The sequence below is a fragment of the Sander lucioperca genome, chromosome 9 (assembly GCF_008315115.2).
Source record: "Sander lucioperca isolate FBNREF2018 chromosome 9, SLUC_FBN_1.2, whole genome shotgun sequence".
NCBI lineage: Eukaryota > Metazoa > Chordata > Actinopteri > Perciformes > Percidae > Sander > Sander lucioperca.
The window spans coordinates 29,508,523-29,532,699 of record NC_050181.1 but is presented as its reverse complement, the minus strand read 5'-3'; the positions used below and the strand labels follow the sequence as shown (position 1 = coordinate 29,532,699).

At 41.0% G+C, this 24,177-nt stretch overlaps 3 protein-coding genes across 4 annotated transcripts in view; all 3 read right to left on the bottom strand.

Annotated features, from left to right (window-relative positions):
* The window catches only part of LOC116064080, a 272,833-nt gene extending 260,352 nt beyond the window's left edge, over positions 1 to 12,481 (bottom strand). Inside the window, exons 1-5 of one of the 2 annotated variants that reach the window (XM_031319128.2) lie at positions 12,318 to 12,481; positions 11,490 to 12,182; positions 10,586 to 10,708; positions 10,454 to 10,497; positions 10,144 to 10,343 (exon numbers count right to left, since the gene is read on the bottom strand). In XM_031319128.2, coding sequence (XP_031174988.1) covers positions 10,230 to 10,343; positions 10,454 to 10,497; positions 10,586 to 10,708; positions 11,490 to 12,182; positions 12,318 to 12,372 — 1,029 coding nt within the window. In that variant the 5' untranslated portion in view covers positions 12,373 to 12,481 and the 3' untranslated portion in view covers positions 10,144 to 10,229. Of the gene's footprint in view, positions 1 to 10,143; positions 10,344 to 10,453; positions 10,498 to 10,585; positions 10,709 to 11,489; positions 12,183 to 12,317 lie in introns of those variants that run through there. The other variant, XM_036005446.1, reaches the window with a different exon arrangement.
* LOC116064079 (signal-regulatory protein beta-2-like) lies at positions 1,047 to 5,736 on the bottom strand. Its single transcript, XM_031319127.2, has 6 exons — positions 5,419 to 5,736; positions 4,987 to 5,328; positions 4,158 to 4,493; positions 3,270 to 3,404; positions 3,128 to 3,168; positions 1,047 to 1,346 (listed from the first exon to the last, which is right to left on the bottom strand). Exons 1-6 carry the CDS (start codon positions 5,480 to 5,482, stop codon positions 1,218 to 1,220), a joined length of 1,047 nt encoding a protein of 348 aa, XP_031174987.1. The 5' UTR covers positions 5,483 to 5,736; the 3' UTR covers positions 1,047 to 1,217.
* Positions 12,482 to 20,011: 7,530 nt separating the features above from the next.
* LOC118495783 (signal-regulatory protein beta-2-like) lies at positions 20,012 to 21,162 on the bottom strand. The gene is made up of 3 exons (XM_036004889.1): positions 21,108 to 21,162; positions 20,475 to 20,876; positions 20,012 to 20,385 (listed from the first exon to the last, which is right to left on the bottom strand). The coding sequence occupies exons 1-3, from the start codon at positions 21,160 to 21,162 to the stop codon at positions 20,012 to 20,014; spliced, it is 831 nt and encodes a 276-aa protein (XP_035860782.1).
* Positions 21,163 to 24,177: the final 3,015 nt, after the last annotated feature.

The window sequence follows — 24,177 nt, the reverse complement described above, 5'->3', positions numbered from 1 at the left end:
TTTTTTCATGCATTAGGTCATACATGAATTAATGATAATTCATGTACCATTATTATAAAGTGTCACCATAAACTTTGACAAAGCTATTGTTTGTGGAGATGTAATTAAAGCCAACTGGTAAAGCAGTGAGAATACTTTGAATGTATTGTCTGATCAAACCATAACCTTTGTTTGGGTTTTTCTAACCACATCGCTACTTAACTTCTGTGATTTTTTTTTGTTGTTGCTCATGAGCTGTGTGCGGTTTAACACACAGAAAGACATCAATGAAATTCTGCTTCTAAACACACAGTTTGATCACAAAAGTAGGTTCTTGTGATCCCCTGAAAGTCTCAGTGGTGGAGTTACACAGGTTCCTAGCAACAGAATGAGGACATCCTGCTTGAAACCACCAACATACAGACACAGAGAGAGTACCAGCTCTTAAATAGGCACATGATCAAACTCCACCTATGTATAGAAAGTTCTCTTCTTTTACTGACGACCACACTATTTCTGTGTTGAGGGGTTAATGTTAAGCATGAGTTAGCAAGCTAACGTTAGCCAACTAACATCGGCTGGCTGACTTGCTGGTTCCGCCGTACTTTTATGCTGCATCGATTACAGAGAATGAGCTGAACAGCGGGCTGGGTCTAACGTTAGCGGTCTGCTGACCCACTACCGCTGGGTCTAACTGTCCCGTCTCACTCCCTGCAACTCCGAGAACGAACACAGTTTACAGCCCTACTGCCGCGTATTGTCACTATGACAACTAAGAACAATCGCCATTTTGTTGTATACCAATCAAATGAACACACGAAAAAGTTCAATGGCCTTTCTATCCATTTTATTTATATGATCCAAATACAATACACATTTTCTAAAGGCTCAGTCTGCCACTTAAAAAAAGAAACAATTCCAGTGCTGGTTCCATGTTATCATAATTTTGGATAGTCATCATGGAAACATTATTTGGTCATGTGACAAGGGATGGGAAGATTGGCAGAACAGGCAGCCAAGTGACAGTACTCTGATCCAATGGAAATAACAATTGTCAGATTGACAGCACTGTAGCCCAATGGATTGGTGGTGGTGGGGGGCACCGGGGGGGGGATACATATCTCCCATGCAGCCCGCTTGGAGTTTAATATCCCGTGCAGGTCCTAACTGTATTTATCCCTGCCAGATCACAAGTCCAGTTGTAATGCTTCTTGTTTTTCCTTTTACTTGCAAGTCTGTCAGTCCTGTTGAGAGTACTTGATGTGAGAATAAACTACGGCGTCGCTACCGTATTCCACTGGAGCTGTTCTGCAGGAGGAGCCTCTGGGAGCAGAACACACTGCTGCATACATCACTGCATCTCCAGGCTGAAAGACACTAACAGTGTTAGTTCTGAACATTTGGACTCAGAGAGAGGAGACATAGACCGCATTAAGTTGCCATTAAACAGTGACTGAGAAATACTGTATATACCACATTAGAACCTTTAAAGGCATATAACTGAAATTGTAACCAGAAACCGAGCTAGAAGAAATCAGGCTGTTCTCATGAACCATTCATAGGTACAGCTACGGAAAATAATTTCCTGTATTTATTCCATGCATTTATTGCTGTATGCACCTGTTACGGCCACAACAAACAAACACAATTTAAATGTGACCGTCAACATATTGATAACACCAAACCCGAGGATAGTGAAAGTAAATCAAAGTTTATTCACAAATTAACTATGCTTAATTAACCAAAACTATGGGAGTCTGGAGGTCTGGCCAAAATGAACAAAAGAAGAGAAGAAGCCTGGGCCAACCCATCAAGGGCCGTCGGACCCAGAACCCCCCCCCCCCCCCAAACTAAAGAGTAGACTAACTAATAAAAAAAAAGCTGCGAAAACTAGACTACCAGACCTCCATCTTCAAAGCAATAAAATAAAAGAAAGATAACAGAAAACAACAGAAGACAACAATGATCTGTGCTGCTTCAGTCTCTCACGAGCAATTTCTGTCTCCTAGCCCCTTATATCCAGGGGCGGGGCCACCCTCAATCACACATCAGGAACACCTGAGATGACCAGAGAGGAGGAAAGAGCAGGGCGGGGAGCACATAACAGCACCACAGTAACTGCTGCTGCGTAAGACTGTCGTTCTCCGCGTAGAGGAGGTCGGGGGGGGGGGGGGGGGTGGGTCATAAAACAGCGCTTTCAAGCCGGGGAGCGCAGTTTCTGTCCTGGGATAAAACCAAGACTTTCACCTAGGATACGTGTGTTTATGTTTAAACCCAAACCACAATCTTTTATCTAATCTTAACTAGTCGTTTTGGTGTCTAAACTTAACTGTTGTCACATAGTCTCGCATTGCCAGACCTCCCTTCACAGCGCTGTGGAGGAGGGTCTGGCTAGTCCACGCAGCATTCCGGGATGGGAGAAAAACGTGCTCTGGTTTATCGGCATTTCTTTAAACCAATCACAATCGTCGGACGGAGCCACGGTGCCGCTGCAAAATAGCCTCGGGAAGGAACGTGTTTTGGTGGAACATGTTCAAAAGTTGTTTTAGTCGTGCTACAGAAAATTCAGATTGGACAGATAGTCTAGCTAGCTGTCTGGATTTACCCTGCAGAGATCTGAGGAGCAGTTAACCATAGTCCTCATGAATCCACCGGGGTTTAGAACGCCAACACAAAGAAAGAGGAAGATGAGGGACATCCGGCCGAAAAAAGGGCGGCACCGGAACAATCCCAGGAGTGGAACGTCGTTGATAAAGACTAGTTGTCACTCAACAGCCACCTTTTGTCTACTAAACTCAACTGCAACAACGGCTGAAAGGACTATCACCTCTCTGTGCTCTGTACTCGTCTCACAGTAACCTTTTCTCGGCTACATTTTACTGTAAAGACCACTAAACTTAACTGTCGTCGCTGCAGGACAGTCACCTTTTGTCAGCTAAGCTCAACTTTAACGGCCTCTGCAAGAACCGTCACCTCGCGGTGCCCTTTTTCCAGCTACCAGTAACCTTTTCTCGGCTAAATTGAGCTGTAAGACTGCTTAACTTAAGTCATGTGACGGGACGTCATGTGACCGGCTGGACGTCACTGTATTTTTTGTACAATATCATACGAACCTGTTTTATGAGAATGCGTTGAACAAATGGATTACCTGATTGGCTTCAAGAGATCCATCCCTGGATCCGGATGCAGCTAAAACAAAAATGACTTCTGTCACTGCTACTGCAGAACATAACAGAACATATCAGCTTTTGCTTCGGATATACAGATATGTAATACATAGTTGTTCATACCTGTGGGATCTTTCTTGTGGTTTTTGCAAAGTTTCCATACAAGCACAAGTGTCCCAATCCCAAGAACGGTGTTTGACAGCATCAGTGTAATAACAGTTGGACTCAGATCAACTGATTCGGTGAAGGCAACGTCTCCTTTGAAACATATGAGAATGAACAGTATTCAATAATAGCCTCTGTAAATGGCTGCAAACATGAACACAAATCTTAATTTCTTAAATGAAAACGTTTATAAGAGCAAGATTTTCTTGGACTGAAACCTTCCATTTTCTTCAACTTCTAGCCCCAATATTACTCGAACCTAGTCAGTGTAAACAAAAACTTGAAAACATGAAAACATTGGCTTTAGGGCAGCCGTAGCAATTATTTTCTTTTGAGTACTTTATCGATTTTTTATTAATTTGATCTATAAAATATCAGGAAATAGTGACAAATGTTTAGTATGTTTGCTTGAAAAAGGACCAACAATGAATCAATTACCAAATTATTGCTGATTATATTTCTGTTGATCGATTGAAGGAATAATCATTCTTCATTTCACCTCTAGCTGGCTTTGGACTTAATCTGGGGTTTTACAGCATTCTTCAATATTGACCTAACATTTTCTCTGTGTTTATGATTCATAATATTTGCTAGGAATTGGACTAAAACTAAAAAAAAACGTATAGTAGGGGTGTTGAAATTAATCACTGCGCCGATGCATCGCGGGGCGGACCTGGGCGATTCTGCATCGATGCAGTGACAGACCATAATCAACTGTTGCCTACTGATGATGCTTGTTGATTTTCCGGGTGTTTTTTTTTTTTTTGTCTGTTGTCTGCTGTGTTCAGACTCTGCTACAGTCAAGAGATTCACACCCCTAATGTTTAGTGACAGTTCTGGTCTTACTGTGAACAATAATCCTGGTCCCGTTTCCAAACAGCGTCTGTCCACATGAAGTCAGGACACAGTAGAAGGTTCCAGCATCATCAGAGCTGAGGTTCCTCAGGAGAAGCTCGTACACACAGCTAGTCTCTCCACTCTCAGTCCTCTGGCAGATCTTATTTCCAGAGTAGTAGATCATTTGCGGAGCAGAGTGATGAGAGTTTTTCAGCCACGTGACACTAATGTGTTCTGCTGCACAGCGGCCAGTGTGAACAGAACAGCTGAGAGTCACAGAGTCTCCTGGCTGGACGGGTTCAGACTCCCGCTGCTGGACGCCAGAGTCACTGATCGGGTTCGCACCTTGGGGAAGAAATCAAAAAACCATTTAGCTCACATTCAGCCAGTGGTGGAAGACGTATTCAGATCCTTTACTTAAGTAAAAGTACTAATGTAAATGTTGCTGATGTAAAACTGTGACACCAGGAAAATGTTATTAAGGTATTAAAAGTGAAAGTACTCAATGCAGAAAAATCCTCACATTTTAGAAACTTTACAGATAGAGTAGGTCTAGACCACCCTCTATCATTTACAAAGACCCAACAATTCCCCACAAGTAAGCATTTTGTGAAAAACTTCCTGTTTCAATTTGTAAAGTAACTAAAGCTTTCAAATGAATGTAGTGGAGTAAAAAGTACATAATTTCCCTCTGAAATGTAGTGGAGTAGAAGTAGAAAGTGGCATGAAAAGGAAGGACTCAAGTAAAGTACAAGGACTTCAGTGAATGTACTGAGTTACATTCCACCACTGCATTCAGCTAAAACATTTTTAATCTTAAACTGTGGAGAATAAATACCTTTTATCATCAAAAAAGTTCCTTGTCCAAACTGAATGTCTCTTAAGTCCATCACTCCACAGTAGTATGTGCCAACGTCTTCCCACGTTGTCCTCGGGATAGTCAGAAGACTGCTGATGTGGTCCAATTGGACTTCATAACGGTGTGATTTGTCTTCAAATATTGTCAGATTATATAAAGTATCCGTGGAGGCCAGCAGCTGAAGTCTCCTCTCAGTGTTTAGTGTGTACCACACCCTGGTTCTTGCAGCACTTTTAATGTAACATGTAAAAGTAACTGTGTGTCCTAGCTCTACTGCTTGGAAAGCAGCTGGCTGAGAGACGTCACTTATCCGTGCTTCACCTGAAAGATACAGAAAAGAAACAAGTCACTTTGATGTATGGAAATCCTCATTAAAAAAAAGATCCAACAGGTGGATTTTGAGTTACTTACACACAGACCAGAGCAGGGAAATATGTAGAAGGCACACGGTCATCTTCTCAGCTTGCATCCCCATCCTTCACACAGCAGGTCTGACAAAGTGCCAGAAGTGTCAACACTCTCACCACGCATAAACATACGCTGCTGACTGCTGTCTGATTGGTTCACTAGATTCATCTACATTCACCTGATTGGCTGCTTGGGAAATCGAATAAGGCTGGTCACAAAGCAGCGAAAAAAGCTCCATTAGACATTAGATTCACGTCACCAATATAGCAGTACCCATACATGGCTTTTTATTTTAGTGTCATCTTTAGCTGTGCTCAAGATCAAAATGTAATCTATCTATCTATCTCTCTGTCTGTCTTTCTTTCTGTCTGTCTATATCTATCTATCTCCATTCATATCCATAAACAAAGAAAGTAAATCAATCAAATTTAAGTGACAAAATTAGGAAATACAAAAATATGAAATAACAGAAAACAGTTTCTTTGCCCCAGTGCTGTTGCTGTGATAAGTTCAGCTGCTTTTCTTCTCCCTGTAACAGGAAGTACAGAAGGTATAGTATACAACCACATCCTTTTCATACTACATCTATTTAAAAAAAAGCACCTGTCCGTCATCAGTCTACTTGAAAGGTCTGTCTCTGTGAGACATCTTTACAGATCTGGATAGACATGAGGATAATGACTGTAACAACTGTGGCAGCAGCATTAGGCTTCTGATTTTCTCCAGCAGTAATCATGACATACCAAGTTATATGTCTAATACCTGGATCGATTCGGGTATTAGACATTTTTACATACAGACCTGAGACCTGTGGCAGTGAAACAAGACTAGACTAGTAGCCTATAATTTACTCCCAGTCTGACTCCGGTCCTGGATCCAGTCTTCCTTAAAACTGATTGGACCTGTGTACCAGGGGCGATTCCAGGATTCTTTTTAAATTGGGGTGGCACAGTGGGGACCAATAATCAGTCCCGGGGGACATTTTATCAGAATACAGCATAGAAAATCTGCTTAGAAATATAGGAAATATTGGATAGGATAGAACAACACAATGTAATTTTGCTAAATAAAACATCTCATTCATTATTAGTTTCACTGGTTTTCATTTTAAACAAATTGTATATCCAAACACAATACACATTTTCTATAGGCTCAGTCTGCCACTTTTTAAGAAGACAATTCCAGTGCTGGTTCCAGATCAAAATAGGATCTATCAGATTCATCCATCTATCTCTGTCTGTCTGCCTTTCTGTCTGTGTCTGTCACCATTTGTATCCATAAACGAAGGAAGGTAATCAAGAAAATATAATGTAATGGTATCAGAATTTTGTATAGTTATCATGGAAACATTAATTGGTCATGTGACAAGGGCTGGGAAGATTCAACTGTCAGTAGTCTGATCCAATGGAAATCACAATTGTCAGATTGACAGCACTCTAGCCCAATGGGTTGGGGGGGAGGAGGGCAGTCATATTTAAGGGGGGGCGGTGCCACCCCATACACCCCCCAATCACCACCACCTGTTCCCCCTTCTAGCCCCACCCCTGCTGTGCAGACATCTAGCTGGTCCCCCTGCTGCTTACAGTAATCGTGATTTTCCTTATTATTTTGTCGTGGAATGGGGATACTTGTAAGTGTTACTGGTCTGGCCTGCAGTCCAAAGATGGAGAACATAGATGAAATGTAGCAGATATTCTCTCTAACTGTTGAGGGATTCACAAGTGACATGTTACTGTAAAAACTTAGAAAGTTGGAGCCCTTTAGTAGCTGTATGGTTACAGAGCCACAGTTTGATTCAAGCCCGGGACCTTTGTTGCATGTCACACCCCTCTCTGCCCTTGTTTCCTGCCTACGTCTGCACTACTGTCAACTAAAGGCAATAAATAAACCACTGTCTTGTCTTGGGAAAGGTCCTTGTGACTGCAACGACCAAATAAACAATGCAGAGGTGACAAGTGTGTCTGGAATTAACTTTTTTTTGTGGAAATAAATAAATATATTAAAAAAAAAGAATGTTCAAACGTGTCAGCAGCAGCTTCAAGCTGTCAGTGTCTGCACAAGGTGCATTCAGGCACAGTGCTGAGTGTAGGTCACCTGCACTTTGGCAGTACACAGAGCCATAAGACAATACAAAGTAGAAGAAAATAGACTAAAAGTTTAAAATGACGCTGTGGGTCGCAGTTGGGTGTTGCTTAAGTAAGATGTGACCCAGCACGTGGCTTGTGTAGTAGAAAGGGGGTTAAGAAAAAGTATGAAATAGCCCTTTTCAACCTTGACAGGAAATAAAGGTGGGGAAAGTGATTAATGAGACACACCTGTGAGCTGGGGGAAGCATGGAGGAGAACAGACAGAGGAATGAGAGTGGCAAAAGAATGAAATCACTAAAAGTTTAATCCAGTTTTGGATATTTTTGCTGAAAAAAAAGAAGAAAAGAAAAACAATGACATAGTTTATAAATGGAGTGGCAGATATTCCAAGAACCGGCTGGATTTACCAGACTTTTCCTGGGCAACAACGTGGTGCTGGAAGTGTGCTGATCCTTTAAAGCGGGTTTGGATGAAATCTCCAGATGTGATTGTGGACTTCCTTGATCCTGTTGGACCAACCCAAGTCAAGATAAGTCTCATCTCTTGCAACTTTCTTGGCTTCTCATATTCTACTGCCTCTTCTGTTAATGTGCATTAGCCCTCATATTCTACCCTCGGCCAAATTCCATCTATGTTTACACTTCCCCTCAACCTGATCATTTCCTTTTTGGACTGACCTAACCTGAACTGCATTATTTCTGAACATTTCCATCATGTTATATTATGTCAGGGTAGGAGAAAACAGTCACATTATGGCGCAGGGCTTGTGTTCTAACTATAGAGTATTTTCATATTGCATAAATTGTTTAAGTATGCGTCAAAGTGAAACCGTCTCGGAAAGCGGGGTGTGTGTGTGTGTGTGTGTGTGTGTGTGTGTGTGTGTGTGTGTGTGTGTGTGTGTGTGTGTGTGTGTGTGTCCACCGTTCATCCAATCTACTTGGAGGGTATATTGCTGGGTATCCAAGGGAACTTGTTGTTTGGAATTTGGAGCAGTTTGGACAGCGTTGAATATTAATAAATATGAATGAAACTAAGTGATGGCACAATAAAGTGTGAGTAAAAAAAACAAAAGCTGCAGGTGCTCTCAATCAGACATGTCTTCCGTGGCGGGCTACCAGTGATTATTACGCCTATTTGGAAATGAATTCCTCCATATTTGACCTGTGTGTTTCTGACTGCTGGAGATAGCCTACTAACCTTATTACTGAACTTTTCTTCACTTCCCTCAATGAGCACGAGTGGATATCCTGCAGGACTTGTACTATGACTGGACGGTACAAGTCCTGTAGGATATCTGCTGCATTTCAATGTTTACTTAAAAGAGGCATTATCAGCACAATGTACCTAAATTTACTTAAAGGCTGTACAAGGTGAAGCTTTCAACTCTAATATAATGCTAGTTTCATAAATAATAATGCATCATATTGAAAATGTAATATTTTGTGAGTAAAATCTGAGTTTGCAATGTAACCAGTAACATTTCTCTGCCAGGTAAATGTAGTAGTACAATTTTCTCCTCTGAAGTACAAAGTAAGTCAGTAGTAGTACAGTACAGTAGTACATCGACCCAAATACTGTTCTTAAGAACAAATGTTGAGGTATTTTACTCAAGTCTTTTCACGCCACTTTCGACTTCTACTCCGCTACATTTCAGAGAGAAGTATTTTACTTTTGACTCCACTACATTAACCTGACAGCTTTACTTACTGTTACTTTACAAATTAGGATTTTGCACACAAAACACATGTAGTTTATAAAATCTTATAAATTAAACTACCCAACAATATAACGGCCTACAAGTCCAGCTGAAATAATTAGCTGATTAAACACAGAACAGTTTGGATCGTTTCCAGTTTCTAAAATGTGAGGATTTTTCTGCATTGAGTACTCTTAACTTTTAATACTTTAAGTACATTTTCCTGATGATACTCACATACTTTTACTTAAGTAACACTTTCAATGCAGGACTTTTACTTGTAACAACGTATTTTTTACAGTGTGGTATTAGTACTTTTTTTACATAAGAAAAGGATCTGAATACTTTTGGTACTTCTGGTAATACCACTGGCAGTAGTTCAGTTGCATAGTACGTGCTATGAGGGCCTTGTGTGAGTTATTTCAGGGTACAATGGCTCTGGAGAAAGCTGCAAGCAGCAATACAGTAGGCCAAGCAATCGGCCGGGGCACTGCACTAGTGGAGCGAACACACCTTAGTCTATTCTGTATGTGAGAACTGAGAAGTACTGATGTAAAGACATCCTGCCTGAAACCGCAGAGACGCCTGACATCTCTCTTTACCGTTACCTGCAGAGAGCTTCTTACATCTCCGGGGTTTGTGGCAACATGTACAAAAAAAACAACCTACGAAGAATGTTCTGTGGTAACTTTAGCCTTCTGTATGTACTGGACATGTGATGTCAAAGGTGCAGGGCTGGTTAGAATCATGGAAACTCTCACAGTAGCTAAGCCAAGCAGCACCGCAGAGGTGTGAGTGTCGTTCTTTCAAGTTGTGCAACAAGTGGTATGACCGTGAATCAGTGAATCTCTCCGGCAGTCAGAAGACAAGTGTTTTATTTTTCAGTGGAAGCGCTTAGTTTATTGCATGGCAAGCCTTTATACTTATTGCATTTGCTAAAATCATAAGCATTCATGTTTCGGGAAAATTCAAATGACCCTTTTGTCAAATATCTTGGTACTCAGAAACAAAGTACAGACACGTGTCCAGCTCTATTGCTTTACACTGGAGTACACACATTCAGTCATGGTGCTGTCCCTCTGTCTTCTTGATGTGTTGCCACTGTGATCCCTTAAAGCAGCGTAATGAAGGTTGTCTTCGTGTAACTGGTAACAAAATATAAAATGGTTCATCACTATTATTAAAGATACAGCCCAAGAAAGATGAGTGAAACACGGCAGGTGTCATAGATGGATGGATAGAAAATTATACATACCGCTATGTTCGGAGTAGAAGTCGATGAAAATGTTACATTACACTCTGGTTGTGACACACAAAATGAAAGCCATGTTATTTAAATGAAATATGCACTCAATACTTGCAGTCAGATTCAAAGAGTAACAGTTACCTGTACATTGGCAGCTTCTTTTGTTCACCTTGTACACTGAGAAAGCCAGTAAAACACTCAGGATGGTGGTGAATGCTAAAGCTGCACTCAAGAAATAAACCCAGACAGGAGAGTCCACCTCATCTGTAGAGAGACGGACACCAGGAAATATTAAAGAGCTTTTAGATGTCTTCTCAAAGTTGAGTATAGGATAGGTGTGCATTTTTTCAAGTATATCTTAGAAAACAATGCTGCCATGCCCATTTGTACATTGAAAAGTTATTGGTTATTTTTCCTCCTAGTGTGCTAGCCACAAAGAGATCTCTTCAGTCATTTTGATGTAATGCATAGTGGACAGAAAACACTTCAGCAGTGTGACTTAGACAAAAAAGTGGGTATCTTCCAAATACAATACTCGATGCCAAGTTGCCAATTGAAAGACATATTGGACGGTTTACGTCCAGTGAAGAATCCTTCTTCGGGGACAAAATCCCTTGTTTATCTCCATGGAAATTATTTCCATGCTGAGCTGCAGTGAAGAGATACTTGCTAGAGAAGTGTAGGCATGTTGGACGCAAAATATCAGCAATATTCTTACATGCAATGCAAAGACAAAGATAGCCACTTGATCAGGCTAACTCAGAATGCTGAAGCCTCATGATGGCTTGGGCTAAACTTTGGAATATGTGCACGAAACAAGGACTGTAGATTTTGTCCCCTATCTCCCACTGTGGAGTAGCACTAAGGAACTGCTTCATGGTCAGAGACATAAGTATAATGATTACAGTGAGCAGGAATTCCTAATGCCTGCATCTGAGTAATGTATTAAGAAAGACTTAAGAAATACAAACCTAGTGATACCTTCTTTTAGGAGTTTTCATCACTATTTATCAAATGAGATAACCTCAGCTAGAGAGTAACTTACCTTCTAAGTCCAGCTTGGTCCCGTTTCCAAACAGAATGTGTCCACATGAGGCAACAGCACAGTAGTAGGTCTCATGAGAAAGATTCAGACTCTTCATCGGCAGGTTGTAGACACAGGTGTGTGTTTGTGTGTTGGGTTTCCTCTCACACTGATCATTCCTGCCTCCATCGGTGTAAATGAGTCCTGGCTGAGATTCTTCCGAGTTCTTGAACCAGTAAACACTGTGTTCTCCATCACAGGTCCCAGTGTGTACTGTACAGTTCAGAGTCACAGAGCCTCCTGGCTGGATGCTCTCAGATGAAGACTGATGGACCGTAGCTGGGACCTTCAAACCTGAACCTTTTACGCTGACTGTATTGCCCTCACAAAATTCAAAGTCATATAAGTTGCTCCCTACGCAGTAGTAAGTAGCTGAGTCGGAAATTTGCAGATCTGTAACCTTCAAGTGATATTTATCTTTTACTTTGTCCAGTGAGAAGCGTGTATTGTTGTTAAATTCATCTTGAAAGGTTCCGATATCATTATGCCTATAGAACGTGGACATCAGCTTTGGTTTCTGTCCCAGAGTTTGCTTATACCAGTAATACATCACTGCCATTGCATCATTGTCACAGACACATGGCAAAGTCACACTTTCCCCAACATTAGCTGAGTGAAAATGTAATGAAGACTGTTTTAAAGTTGTCATGTGAGCTGAGGAGAAAATGAGACAAAGCAAATACATAAGTTCATTTGAAATGTAATGCTGTTGTGATCTGTATTGCAGAATGCATGGAAACATATGGTTATAGTTTAAAGTAAACCACAGGCAATAGAAAAACAACTTACCCAGATTCGCCACGAACAGACATGTGAAATACAAAGCAAAGTTCGGAGGTGTCATCGTGCTTCAAATGCTGTGCGGAATGAGTTGAACTCTGTACGTTCTCCACTCTTCACAGAGAAGGCTGTGTTTGATTGGCCAATCAGATTTGGAAACAGTGAACACATGTTCAGTGGCCCCCACATTGGCAATGGTATTCTCATCCACAACAGTAATGACAATATGATGCTTGAACCTGACCTTGATCAATGAAACATAAATCACATAGTGTGTATATACAATGAGGCCTATAAATACTAACTGTTGTAACTGCTTCTCATTGCTTATTGGTAACTACTTGCCACATAGACATAGGCATACAGCATTGGAGGGAACAATTTTCAAGTTATTCAAGAAAAATTACCCCAATTTTAAATTGTATTCCTCTGACTTTCTGCTGTTTGATCCACAGTTAGTGGCTTTTCCCATGGTCCAAACACAAAGTAAGTAATCACTGGTGTTGGAAGAGGCCATTTTGAGCAACAAATGAAAGGCTTAACGGTCATTTACTAGAAATAGACAGTGACTGTTCAATATTCTACATTGGGGTCTACTAAAAATGTACAGCATGCAGGGTTTGACATGTGAAAGTGTGTTCACATAGATAGGTACATACTAGTGATGCGCGGGTCAGAGTTCCTTAACACCCGCACGCACGTTATGAGATCCAATCCACACCGCCCAACCTGTCAGAAAAGGATCACTTTTGTGATTTGGCAACACATAGTAAATAAAAAATCAAAACTGACCAAAAGAAATAACCCTAAAAAAAATATAAAATAATAAACTAAGCAATGTACATGAGGGTGTATAATGTTCATCCCAACTGTATGCAATGGCTTCCTTGGTGACTATGTAAGTATCCACACAGAGACATTGCTGATTGGCTGACAGTTGACCGTTAAGGCAGCCCAGTCTCATGGCAGGTCGTGAAATGGTTACGTTATTGAATCTATTAATTTGTGAACAGGACACGATTATGTCGTTTTTTTAGTGTGGCGATTATGAATTTTAATATAATGTATTTAAATGGGAAGCATATTTCGTGATCACAGTACGACAACGGTAGGGAGTAGTATGAAAATCAGAAAATCCGCATAGGAAGGTTGGTCGGGGTGGTGGATGGCTCAAACAATACAGGACTTTCACCCCAGAGACCGGGGATCGCGTCCCGTGTGTTGCAGTTCCTTTCAGCGTTATTCTCTTCCTAACCACAACCGTCCCGTTGTTGTCGGCGTGTCCTGCGTGTGATGGTTTCTTTCCCAGTTCTTTTTTTTCCTAACCTTAACCGTCCCGTTGTTGTGGCGTTTCATGTCCCCGTTGTTGCGTGCCACATTGTGTCCCTGCGGCCGGGGATCGCGTCCCTGTGTTGCGGTCCATCCCGTTGTTGTCGCCGGCGTGTGGCGTTTAATTTCCCCGTTGTGGCCGCGTGTGGCAGTCCATCGGTCTGTCCCATTGTTGTCGCCTGCGCGTGGCGTTTCATTTCCCCGTGGCAGTTTGTGAAATGGTAACGTTCGAAAATCGGGACCTGTACACAAAATAAACGAGAAAATCGTGACCTGAACAAGTATCAATAAATAAAAATAACGTGACTGTTACGAACTGGCGTGAGACCGGGTTGGTTAAGGACGTACGCTACACATATGTGTCTTTTTTTTTTTGGTGTGAACTCCTGCAGGCAATGAATTAAGGAGAGCTTCACTCTCAGGGGGAGTACAAGTTAACATAAGATGGTACTCTGCTATTTTATTTCCCATTGCATTATTGCAGCGTTAACGATTCCCTCCTTTCTTTGTGAGATTATCTGCATTTACGATATGACCCTCATTTCACACAGCTGAATTCTTGTTTGCTCTCGGCTTCTGTCTGAGCCGCTGCACGCAGTGGCCCGCTGGCCACAGGCCGGTCTTCCTGTGTTCAAGTATAGGACTGAAGTTTCCACCAGCGGAAACCTGTTCTCACTAGTTCACACACGATTCACCACAGGAGTCAGAACAACAGTCAAAAGCAGAGAGCTGGCTACTTTAAAGGTTGCACCCTCCGCTTGCACCCTCCGCTTAAGGGTATAAATAGACCAGAGGGGATTTCTGAACATGTTCTACCTGTGTCTGCAATGCTGTGTATTACAGTTTTTTTTTTTCTTTTCTTTTGGCACACACTCAATTCCCTTTGCAGCCTAGACTGCACGTTTGACACCAAAGTGTCCAGCTGAACCTCTTTTTTTCACATACAGTACTGTAGTTTAATTCCATTGTGTTGTAAGCTCTGCTCTTTCTGTTTGATGTCTTTTGAGAAGCTTCCAGTGGGTGAATAAAAGGCTCTGCAACTCCATAGTAATGTCGAGCAATGTGACTTTGCAACTTCTTACTTACTTTATTCTGTTGCTAGCATGAATAGTAACTATTTACTTTTGTCTTTCTTTAGACAAACTCGCCCCTGGTGATGTCCTCACTTATTCAGTGAAGCACTAATATTTAAAAAAGCTGTCACAGTCAGAATCAGATTTATTGGTATGACGTATGTGTACACAGACAAGGAATATGACATGGAATAGGATTTTTGCTGCTTTGAATGTACATGAAACAAGAACAAAACTGGACAAAGGTAAAACATTTGTGTACATAGATGTAGATGGTGCATCCATACATATAACAATGACATTTGTAAGACTATAGTGCAAAAGGGTAGAGTGCAAAGGGTGCTGGAATAATCATATATTGTTCCCTTCTCGTCTTTTGTCTACTTCTGTTTATACTATCAGAGGTGTCAAAAGAATTCACATTCATTACTCAGGTAGAAGTATAGATACTAGGGTTTAAAAATACTTCTGTATTAGTTGAAGTATCAAATCAAGCTTTTTACTCAAGTAAAAGTGTAAAAGTACTGGTTTCAAAGCTACTTAAAGTATAAAAGTGAAAGTAATGTAAGGGGGGAAAAAATGCCATTAAGGACAAAAGCTTAGGCTGCGCCACAGGGGCCTATAGTGCACTACCCCACCTCCACAAAAAACATGTTTCTAAAGGCCATAATGACTATAATGTTATATTAAAATGTTAATGTTGAAAAATTTGGGAGGCACCTGTTTCAGCCGCATTTATGCCCATTAAAAATGAACGCATTTCAGTACAATGCAAATACATTAAAGAACCATATATGTGTACTATGGGGCATTAACATGTATTTCATGGAGCGGAAGATATGATGACTAGCTGCCTATAAGTATCGTAATGGTGCCAAAAGTCAAACTTCAGAGGCATGTTATCAATAGCCTTTATTGGAATGTACATCCAAGCTTAGCAGCAGGAATCTGTGAGGGCAACAGATGTAGGATAACAAAACTGTATAAGAAAATTGGTGCAGGGCAGGCTTAGTAACAATTACCCTTGTATGGTTGTCCTATATAGGAGTAACGAGGCTATTTTTAGAATGTAAGGAGTTGAAAGGACAGATAATTGCGTGAAAATGTAAGGAGTAGAAGTAAAAAGTCTGCTGTAAAATAATTACTCCAGTAAAGTATAGATACCCAAAATTTCTACTTAAGTAAGGTAACGACGTATTTGTACTTTGTTACTTGACACCACTGTATACTATGCTATACTACATTGAAGGGCCAGCTTGCTTAAATTACAATCCCATATTGCTCCAGCCACCCCAACAGTATGCCATGTAGTTTGGGTTTTATCTGCTTGGACTTTAAATTACGCGGATCTATGATTCGTGGTGCCACCGTCGATCCTACATGTGAAGGGGAAATATATATTTGTTTGTGTTGCTAAAAGCTTTCAAACATTAGTTTTGTTATTCCACAGATCTAGTTAACAACTTTACAACAACGTTATTGGAACATTTTTACACTAAAGAAATAGTCTCTATGGAAAGTTTCATGGACGTGCTGATGGTTGATTAAAAAGTAATTTTTTAAAGCTTTAAGATACAGTACAGCATTCATTCCATTCAGTTATTTCTTAAGGGCAAGCATGCCCAACAATAAATGTTTACTGAATTATAACACATTTTTTTAATTCCATGTCACAGAAGTATGTTATTGGATTTGGCACATTCAAGTACTCAGTATTTAAATGTACTACTGTATATTTATACATCAGACTGCTTATTATTTTGACAGCTAAATAGTCTCTTAACACCAGAATACAAATACAACTATCTTTGGCAATGCCTTTCATCTATTTTGGTACGTATTTCAGCACCATGGACAGAGAGCGTACATACACACACACACACACACACACACACACACACACACACACACACACACGCGCACACACACACGCACACACGCACACACGCGCGCGCGCGCAGGATATGACTATATAGCTGTCGGAATTATGGGTCGTCCTCGTGCGGGTTGACAGTGATTCTTGTGCATGCATGGTATATGTCAACAAGTAGGCCCTCGCAGTAAGTTGGCACAGGGCCCCGCATCCCCCTGCGCTGACTCTGGGCTGACGGTACAGATCCATTTGACCGTGCAACGCTTCTGTCGCGCTGCGCTCCACTCTATTTCTATAGGTGACGTCAAGCCACTTCAACGTGCACGCAAAGCATTCCGGGAAAGCAACGCTGCATTTGAAAAAATGCTGCACATCAAAAAGCTAGCCGATGCCCATCTTTATGCAAATGACTCCGTTGAATGCGACGCGACTATCCAGTAGAAGTAGACAAAAATCTTTCAAACTAACCTTTGTCGATCTGAAATGAAGACAGATTCAGCAACTGTATGGCCTATTTCTCGCTTAAAATGTTTTCAGAAACGCGTTTCGGTGAACTATTTTCATAAAATACTAGATACGTATTCTCAACGAGCCGCCATGACATTCTCAAGAAGCCAGACCCACGTCAAGGGGGTGGAGCATCAACCATGGATGTATGATGTCGCAACACCACGCTTCAGTCGTGTTGGACAAATGGATCTGTACCGTGAGTGCAGCTTTAACTATAGTCATGAAGAAGCTCCAGTGGCAGACTTCTTTATATTTCATACAGATAAAGTGGTCTTTGGTCATATTTCAAATGTGTGTAAAGATGTACATTTAGGCATTCCTACTCCTTCAGTCTTCATTCTCCCTGGTTTGTCTGTCTTTCCATCTGTCGGTTCTGTTGACAGTATCTAATGTTAGAATAAACTACAGAGTCTCCACAGTATTTCCCTCTAGCTTGTCTGGTGGGGAGGCGTCTAGGGGCCGAACACACAGCTGCATAGGTTACTGTATCAGTAGTCTGTGAAAAAAAAGAAAATGAAAAACACTTAAGACTGGCCATAGAAAGACGTGGTGCAAATCCAACCAACACATTCTCGATCCCAACTCCTCTTGGCATTACTATTACCTTTGGCATCATTTTTCAATGCGCTTCGTCAGAACCCCTTGCTGTCATTTTTCAAAGCACCTGGACAGGAAACTTTGGCATGGCTTTTGAACTCTCTGAGTCTGGACTCCTTGGCGTCACTTGTTGACGTGCAGGGTAAAGCCACTTAGGGTAAGTAAAGGTCATGGGTGGGGTTAAAACATGTTCGTTTAAGTGACACGCAAGATAAGAATGGGACACAAAGCCTGGCCTCCTGGGTGATAGTCCCGTGTTGTTTAGGTTACAACATGTACTTTGAAGTGACATGTAGGACAAGTAGGGACAAGAACCCCGGTCTCCTGGGTGAAAGTCCTTATGTTGTTTGATCTATCCCCCACCCCAACTTATGCAGGTTTTCAATGTTTAATACTTCTCCCTGTCATTGGCGCTCTTATCCTTTTTTTAAAGATTATTTTTGGGGCATTTTCGGCCTTTATTTTGACAGGACAGCTGAAGACATGAAAGCGGCGAGAAAGGGGGAATGACATGCAGCAAAGGGCCGCAGGTCGGAGTCTAACCCGGCCCCGCTGCGTCAGGGAGTAAACCTCTATATATGGGCGCTGCGCTACCAACTGAGCTATCCGGGCGCCCTATGGCGCTCTTATCCTACATCATCTTACGTCACTGTGGTCGAGATGCTGCTATGCCTGAAGCCCGCAGGAAGCTTTGAAACAAATTAAACAATAGCGGACAAATGGTGGAATTGCAACTCTGCTCAATCACAACCGCTCAATGGTGTTTTAAGCCTCCAGCGTCGCCTTCCAGGCAGCTAACCCTAACCCTAAACATAACCATTGCCTATAAGGCGACGTTGGGGGCTTAAAACACCAAACACCGTCACAACTGAAATGACTCATATCACTATTGATTATTAATTTGATCCATTTGGTCTGATAGCATTTGTAATGTCTATGAGAGCCGCATCATTAAATGATTTCATCCCCATTCAAGTTAGTAGAGTGCTAAACTAGAAGTAGCTAACTCGGCCGGCGGCGGTCTCTAGTGCGCCTGCTCTATGGTCCACACAGTGTGGAAGTAGCGCCGATCATCTGGGTAATTTTGGACTCAATGAAGGCTTTATGCTTCACTGAGCAACTCTCATAGGAATGAACGGGCCTCCGCCTCACACGGGCATTGTGTGTCGGTATCTGACTCTGAGGGCCACTAACCAGGCGTCAGTTTTTGAGGAGTTGGGAGTGAGGAAGGCTTGATCAAACACACAGGTTACACACAGCTGATGAATTACCTGATTGCCTTCAGAAGATCCATCCTTTGCCTCTGATGAAACAAAGAGAAGTCAATTTCAGTTACTGCAGAATGTAACCAAATGTGTTTGTGATTCTGCTGCAGAGATACAGCTGATCAGTACGGTTTGAAATACCTGTGGAATCTTTCCTCTGACTCTTGCAAAGTTTCCATATAAGGAGGAGTGTCCCAGTCCCCAGAATGATGTTTGACAGCGTCAGAGCAATCACAGTTGGACTCAGTTCAGATGGTGACAGATTAGTGACAGCATTTTCTGCAGAAGAAAATAAACAGTGCTTAGTTTTAACACAAATAACTATCAGTGCAATATTCTCTATTTAATAAAACAAACCAAAAAAAAAAATTGACAATTGAGATACATAATCTCTTTAGGTCACTTACTTTTGATAATATCCTGCAGTAATCAATATATAAAGGGTCAGTTCACCCAAAGTGCACACAGAAAACATTTCCCTATACATATGGTATACAGTATAGCCATACAAAAAGATTTGGTTTATTTAGGATATCTGTCACCTCATGTCAATACAGCAGCATAGTATTCCAAAAAATTGCATTCCGTCACAAGAGATTTAACTTCAGTTTTTTTTTTTTTTTTTTAAGTAATTTTGAATATTTCCATTTAACGGTGTTTTTATTGCCTTACCCTGACCATTCATTACCAATAGTTTATTTGCCATAACCCCAATTTTTCCCGAACCTTAACCATACCGTAAAAACACTTTTCATTATTGATTAATCTGCTGATTATTTTCTGGATTCATCATTTTGTCAATTAAAAGTCAGGAAATAGTGACAAATGTTTTCGTATTTTTACTTGAAAAATGACCGACAATGAATTGATTATCAGAAAAGTGGCTGATTATTTTTCTGTCGATTGACTTAAGGAATAATCAGCCAATCGTTCCAACTCTATCTGGCTTTGGACTCTGGGGTTTTTGCAGCATTGTTCGATATTGACGTACATTTTTTCTGTGTTTATGATTTATATTATTTGCTAGGAATTATTTGGTATTAAAAAGTATTTGGACTAAAACTCTACATGTATAGTGACAGTTCCTGTCTTACTGTGAACAATAATCCTGGTTCCGTTTCCAAACAGCGTCTGTCCACATGAAGTCAGGACACAGTAGAAGGTTCCAGCATCATCAGAGCTGAGGTTCCTCAGGAGAAGCTCGTACACACAGCTAGTCTCTCCACTCTCAGTCCTCTGGCAGCTCTTATTTCCAGAGTAGTAGATCATTTGCGGAGCAGAGTGATGAGAGTTTTTCAGCCACGTGACACTAATGTGTTCTCCTGCACAGCGGCCAGTGTGAACAGAACAGCTGAGTGTCACAGAGTCTCCTGGCTGGACGGGTTCAGACTCCCGCTGCTGGACGCCAGAGTCACTGATCAGGTTCGCACCTTGGGGAAGAAATATAATATGAACTATGATCATTATTATGTTCACATTCAGCTGAAATCAGGGTGCTGTCAGGAGAGAGAATGAATACCTTTTAGCATCAAAAAGGTTCCTGATCCAAACTGAATCTCGTTTAACTGCATGACTCCACAGAAGTATGTTCCAACGTCTTCCCATGTTGTTGCAGAAATGCTCAGATGGCTGTTGATTATGTCAAATTTGACTGAATAATGGCGATGAGAATCGCCAGGAAATATACTCCGATTAAAGAAATTATTGAATGCTGCCACAAGCTGCAGTCCCTTCTCTGTGGTGAATTTGTACCACACTCTTTTGTACAGGTCACTCTTTATGTGACATTCAATAGTAGCCGAGTCTCCGAGCTTCACTGTTTGAAAAGGAACAGGCTGAGAAATTTCTGCCGCACCTGAAATATACAGACAGGATATAAGTAAGTGTGTGTGTGTGTGTGTGTGTGTGTGTGTGTGTGTGTGTGTGTGTGTGTGTGTGTGTGTGTGTGTGTGTGCGTGTCTGTGTGTGGACACTCATGAAAAGATTACACAGGTGGATTTCTGTTACTTACACGAAGGCCAGAGCAGGAGAACATTCACAAAGTAAAGCCTCATCTTCGTCTGCTTCACTGGTCCGGCTTCTCCTCCTCAGCAGTTCTGACTGACTGAAGCAACAGCAGCAGCACACTTAACAGATTCACCACTTGTCCTACATTCTGCCACCTCCGTCAGGTCTGATTGGTTCATCATCCTCACCTTGCGGAACATGATTTGCTAGTTCACATCGAAGCAAAAAAACCCCACCATCATGGCCCGTTTTACATCAACATGTGTTGTCACACTGTCTCTACAGTCTGCTTGCTCTGTCTATAGAGACAATAAGGCATGGCCTGTTTGATATTAAATGAAAGCAGGTAAACCACAATGAGGTTGGCAAAATGGAAACTGCAATTTAGATGCATACTTTCCAGAAGAATGGAGGGAACTGAAAGTGTTTCTACATGCAAAAGGCTGGTAAGAAAGAAAATGTAAGTATGGGTAACAGATCAAGATAATATATCTATGTAACTGCAGCTGTACCATAGTACTTGGTTGCACTGACCTGAATGTGGTGAGCCAAGGGGAGAAATAAAACATTTTAGAAAGAAAAAACCCTCGCTGCATCTCTTTTTTCCAGAAACAGTGACCCTAGTTTTTTAGAGGGACTATTTTTCAGTACAAAGTACTTCCACTTAAACCTGTAACAGGGACACTTTTTTTTAAATACATGCTTCTCCTGTTTTTTTTAAATAAATTATTCTTTTCCCCCCTTATTGCATTGCGTGGAGGGCAGAAATCTTAAGAGAGTAATATTGCAAAACTGGGACACATCGATTCATTTACATGACTAGATACCATTTGATGTAAACAATGAATTGTGCTTTTTGTAATTTGTGTGGACTCACTCCTAATAAATGCAATTTCTGATAACAGACAGCTTGAAGGAACATTTGGAAAATTTGAAAAAAATTTGCATTTGCTTTTTTGTTGAGAATTAATTGAGAAGATTAATACCACTCTCTTGTCTATATGAATGTTACGTTATTGTCAGTTTTTTAGAGCCTCCATAAGGCAAGGCACTACACAAGAATAGGGTAAAGATAATACATTTCACCATTACACTTTCCCTGTTGACAACTTGCATTAATTACATTTTTATTATTACAAGCTTTTTGAAATTGTAGTCTTTAATATGCACATTAAGCATTATCTAATTAAATATGTGATCATTTGCATACATTTCTAAAACAGCAATGTGAACACTGGATGAATTCTTGTTTCATGTTGTTGACACATTGGTCAAAGGTTTTTAGGTCATTTTGGATATCTCTTTTTATCACTCCATGAATCAGAAAATACTAACACAGGCCATGAAAAAAATCCTTTTTTTGCCATGTTTTTAGGAATAAAATGTTATATAAATCAAGCTTTGGATGACAAAAGAACAAACCCCTCTGTAAAAACCTTGAATATAGCAGCATATTAGCCTGGGAAAACCCTGATGAACTTCTGGCAATTTTGAGATCTGCTCTGCAAGTCAGTCTGACCAAGAGCCCATTCAAGCCCATTTCCAATTCTTCCAAATCGAGGCACCATTCACCACCGTTGAGGCGGGCTTTACACGATGACGATAGCGCAGCGACGGCGAGCAGCTTTTTGTTTACATTCAACATGATGGCCACCGAAGCGCAGCAACCCGTTGATGCCGCTGTCGCTGCTACCTCACCCGGATCGTTGGTCTGATTGGTTGAAGGACTATCCATTGCTCCCAGAGGCATTTGAGCGGCGTCCGTTGGTGATGTCCCTTTGGAAATGGGCTGTGAAAGAACCATGCCCAGACCCACTCTCAGTTACAACTAAGAAGGGTCTGGTGTCAACCAGGCTAGCGGCATATGTTAGTGCTACTAAAGTAGACTTCTCTCTCAGAGTATGAGAAACAAAATATTTTGAGAAAGGGTTGTAGTTAGGTTTATTTTCTTCTGACCTTCTAAAAACAGAACGTCATAAAACCCAAGTACCGTTAATGCAATTAGACTTATGTATTCATTTAACTTTTATTTAAAGTTTTACAGCTGGGGACTCGAAAACCCCAAACAGAAAACAGTCACAAAGTATGAAGATGATAAAACAATGTTAAGTGTGTTTCTGAGCTGTTAAAGTCGACCTCTGACAGTACATAAGGAGAGACCGATCAAAACTTAAGTAACTTAATTTATATTTACACATGACACTTACAACAACTGTATATTGATTTATTTTTTATTTTTTTTATTAATGAATAGCCAAATTAAGAAGATTGTTGAGGGAGGAAACTATATGTAAACCCATGCAGTCACTGCAGGAATTGATGAACTTTTTAGGAATGGAGGCCACGTTAGGAATGTTTTTAGGTGTGGGAGGGAACCAGAGGACTTAGAGTAAATCCATGCAATCACTGCATGAAATATTTGCCAAATTAAGAAAGTGTGTTTGGGGTGGGGGACTCCATGCTACTAAAATATGACACCACAGTATCACATCTGGGCGCTGATTTGTTCTTTCAGGGAGTCCTGTTGTCTGCGGTTGTTCTCTGTCTTCAACCTCATCGCTGTACACTTCCCCTCCAGAGCTTTTTCTTTATCTGCCTTTTTAGTAACCTTCTGTAGTTCTTTATGAAGGGCTTTATTCAGCCGGTTCAAGGAGTTTTTCTCCACTTTCAGAGAATCATATGTGTTGGCCCAAACACTCTCACCTCGGAGTGTGTTGCCGAGCTCCTGAACTTTAAGCTGCAGAGCTCTGTTTTCTTGGCTCACAGCTTCGTTCTCTGACTTCAAGTCATTGTTTCTTTCCTCCAGAGTTTCTTCTTTGGAGAACTTTTTCTCCAGCTTCTGTAGTTCTTTCTGCAGAGTGTTGTTGTGGTTCATGAGAACTTTTTTCTCTGCCTTCAGTGCTTTATAATTCGCCTGAAAGGCATTCAAAACTCTGAGGTTTTCATTAAAATTTTGGATTTCCTCCATGGCTTTGTTGTTCTGGAGCGTCAAGTCGTCTGTCTGTTGTTTCAGAACGTCGTATTTGTACTTCCAGTCTCGTTCATTCAGAAGCTTCTTAAAAACATCAGAATGGGTTTTACCCAGGGCTCGGTTTTGTGCCTGCAGAACTTTCTCTTCAGCTTCCAGTTCTACATAATTGTCCTTTAAATGTCTTGTAATCCTGAGTTGGTCGTTCACGACTTGGATTTGCTGATTCAAATTATCGTTGTCTTTC

Coding starts and splice junctions, on each gene's coding strand:
- LOC116064079 (XM_031319127.2), bottom strand. CDS start 5,482: ATGGGGATGCAAGCTGAGAAGATGACCGTGTGCCTTCTACATATTTCC. Junction 5,329..5,418: donor TTCCCTGCTCTGGTCTGTGT/GTAAGTAACTCA, acceptor TGTATCTTTCAG/GTGAAGCACGGATAAGTGAC. Junction 3,405..4,157: donor GACCAGGATTATTGTTCACA/GTAAGACCAGAA, acceptor TATGTTTCAAAG/GAGACGTTGCCTTCACCGAA.
- LOC118495783 (XM_036004889.1), bottom strand. CDS start 21,162: ATGTTCCGCAAGGTGAGGATGATGAACCAATCAGACCTGACGGAGGTG. Junction 20,877..21,107: donor CCTGACGGAGGTGGCAGAAT/GTAGGACAAGTG, acceptor ACACACACACAC/ACACACACACACACACACAC. Junction 20,386..20,474: donor AACCTTTTTGATGCTAAAAG/GTATTCATTCTC, acceptor TTCTTCCCCAAG/GTGCGAACCTGATCAGTGAC.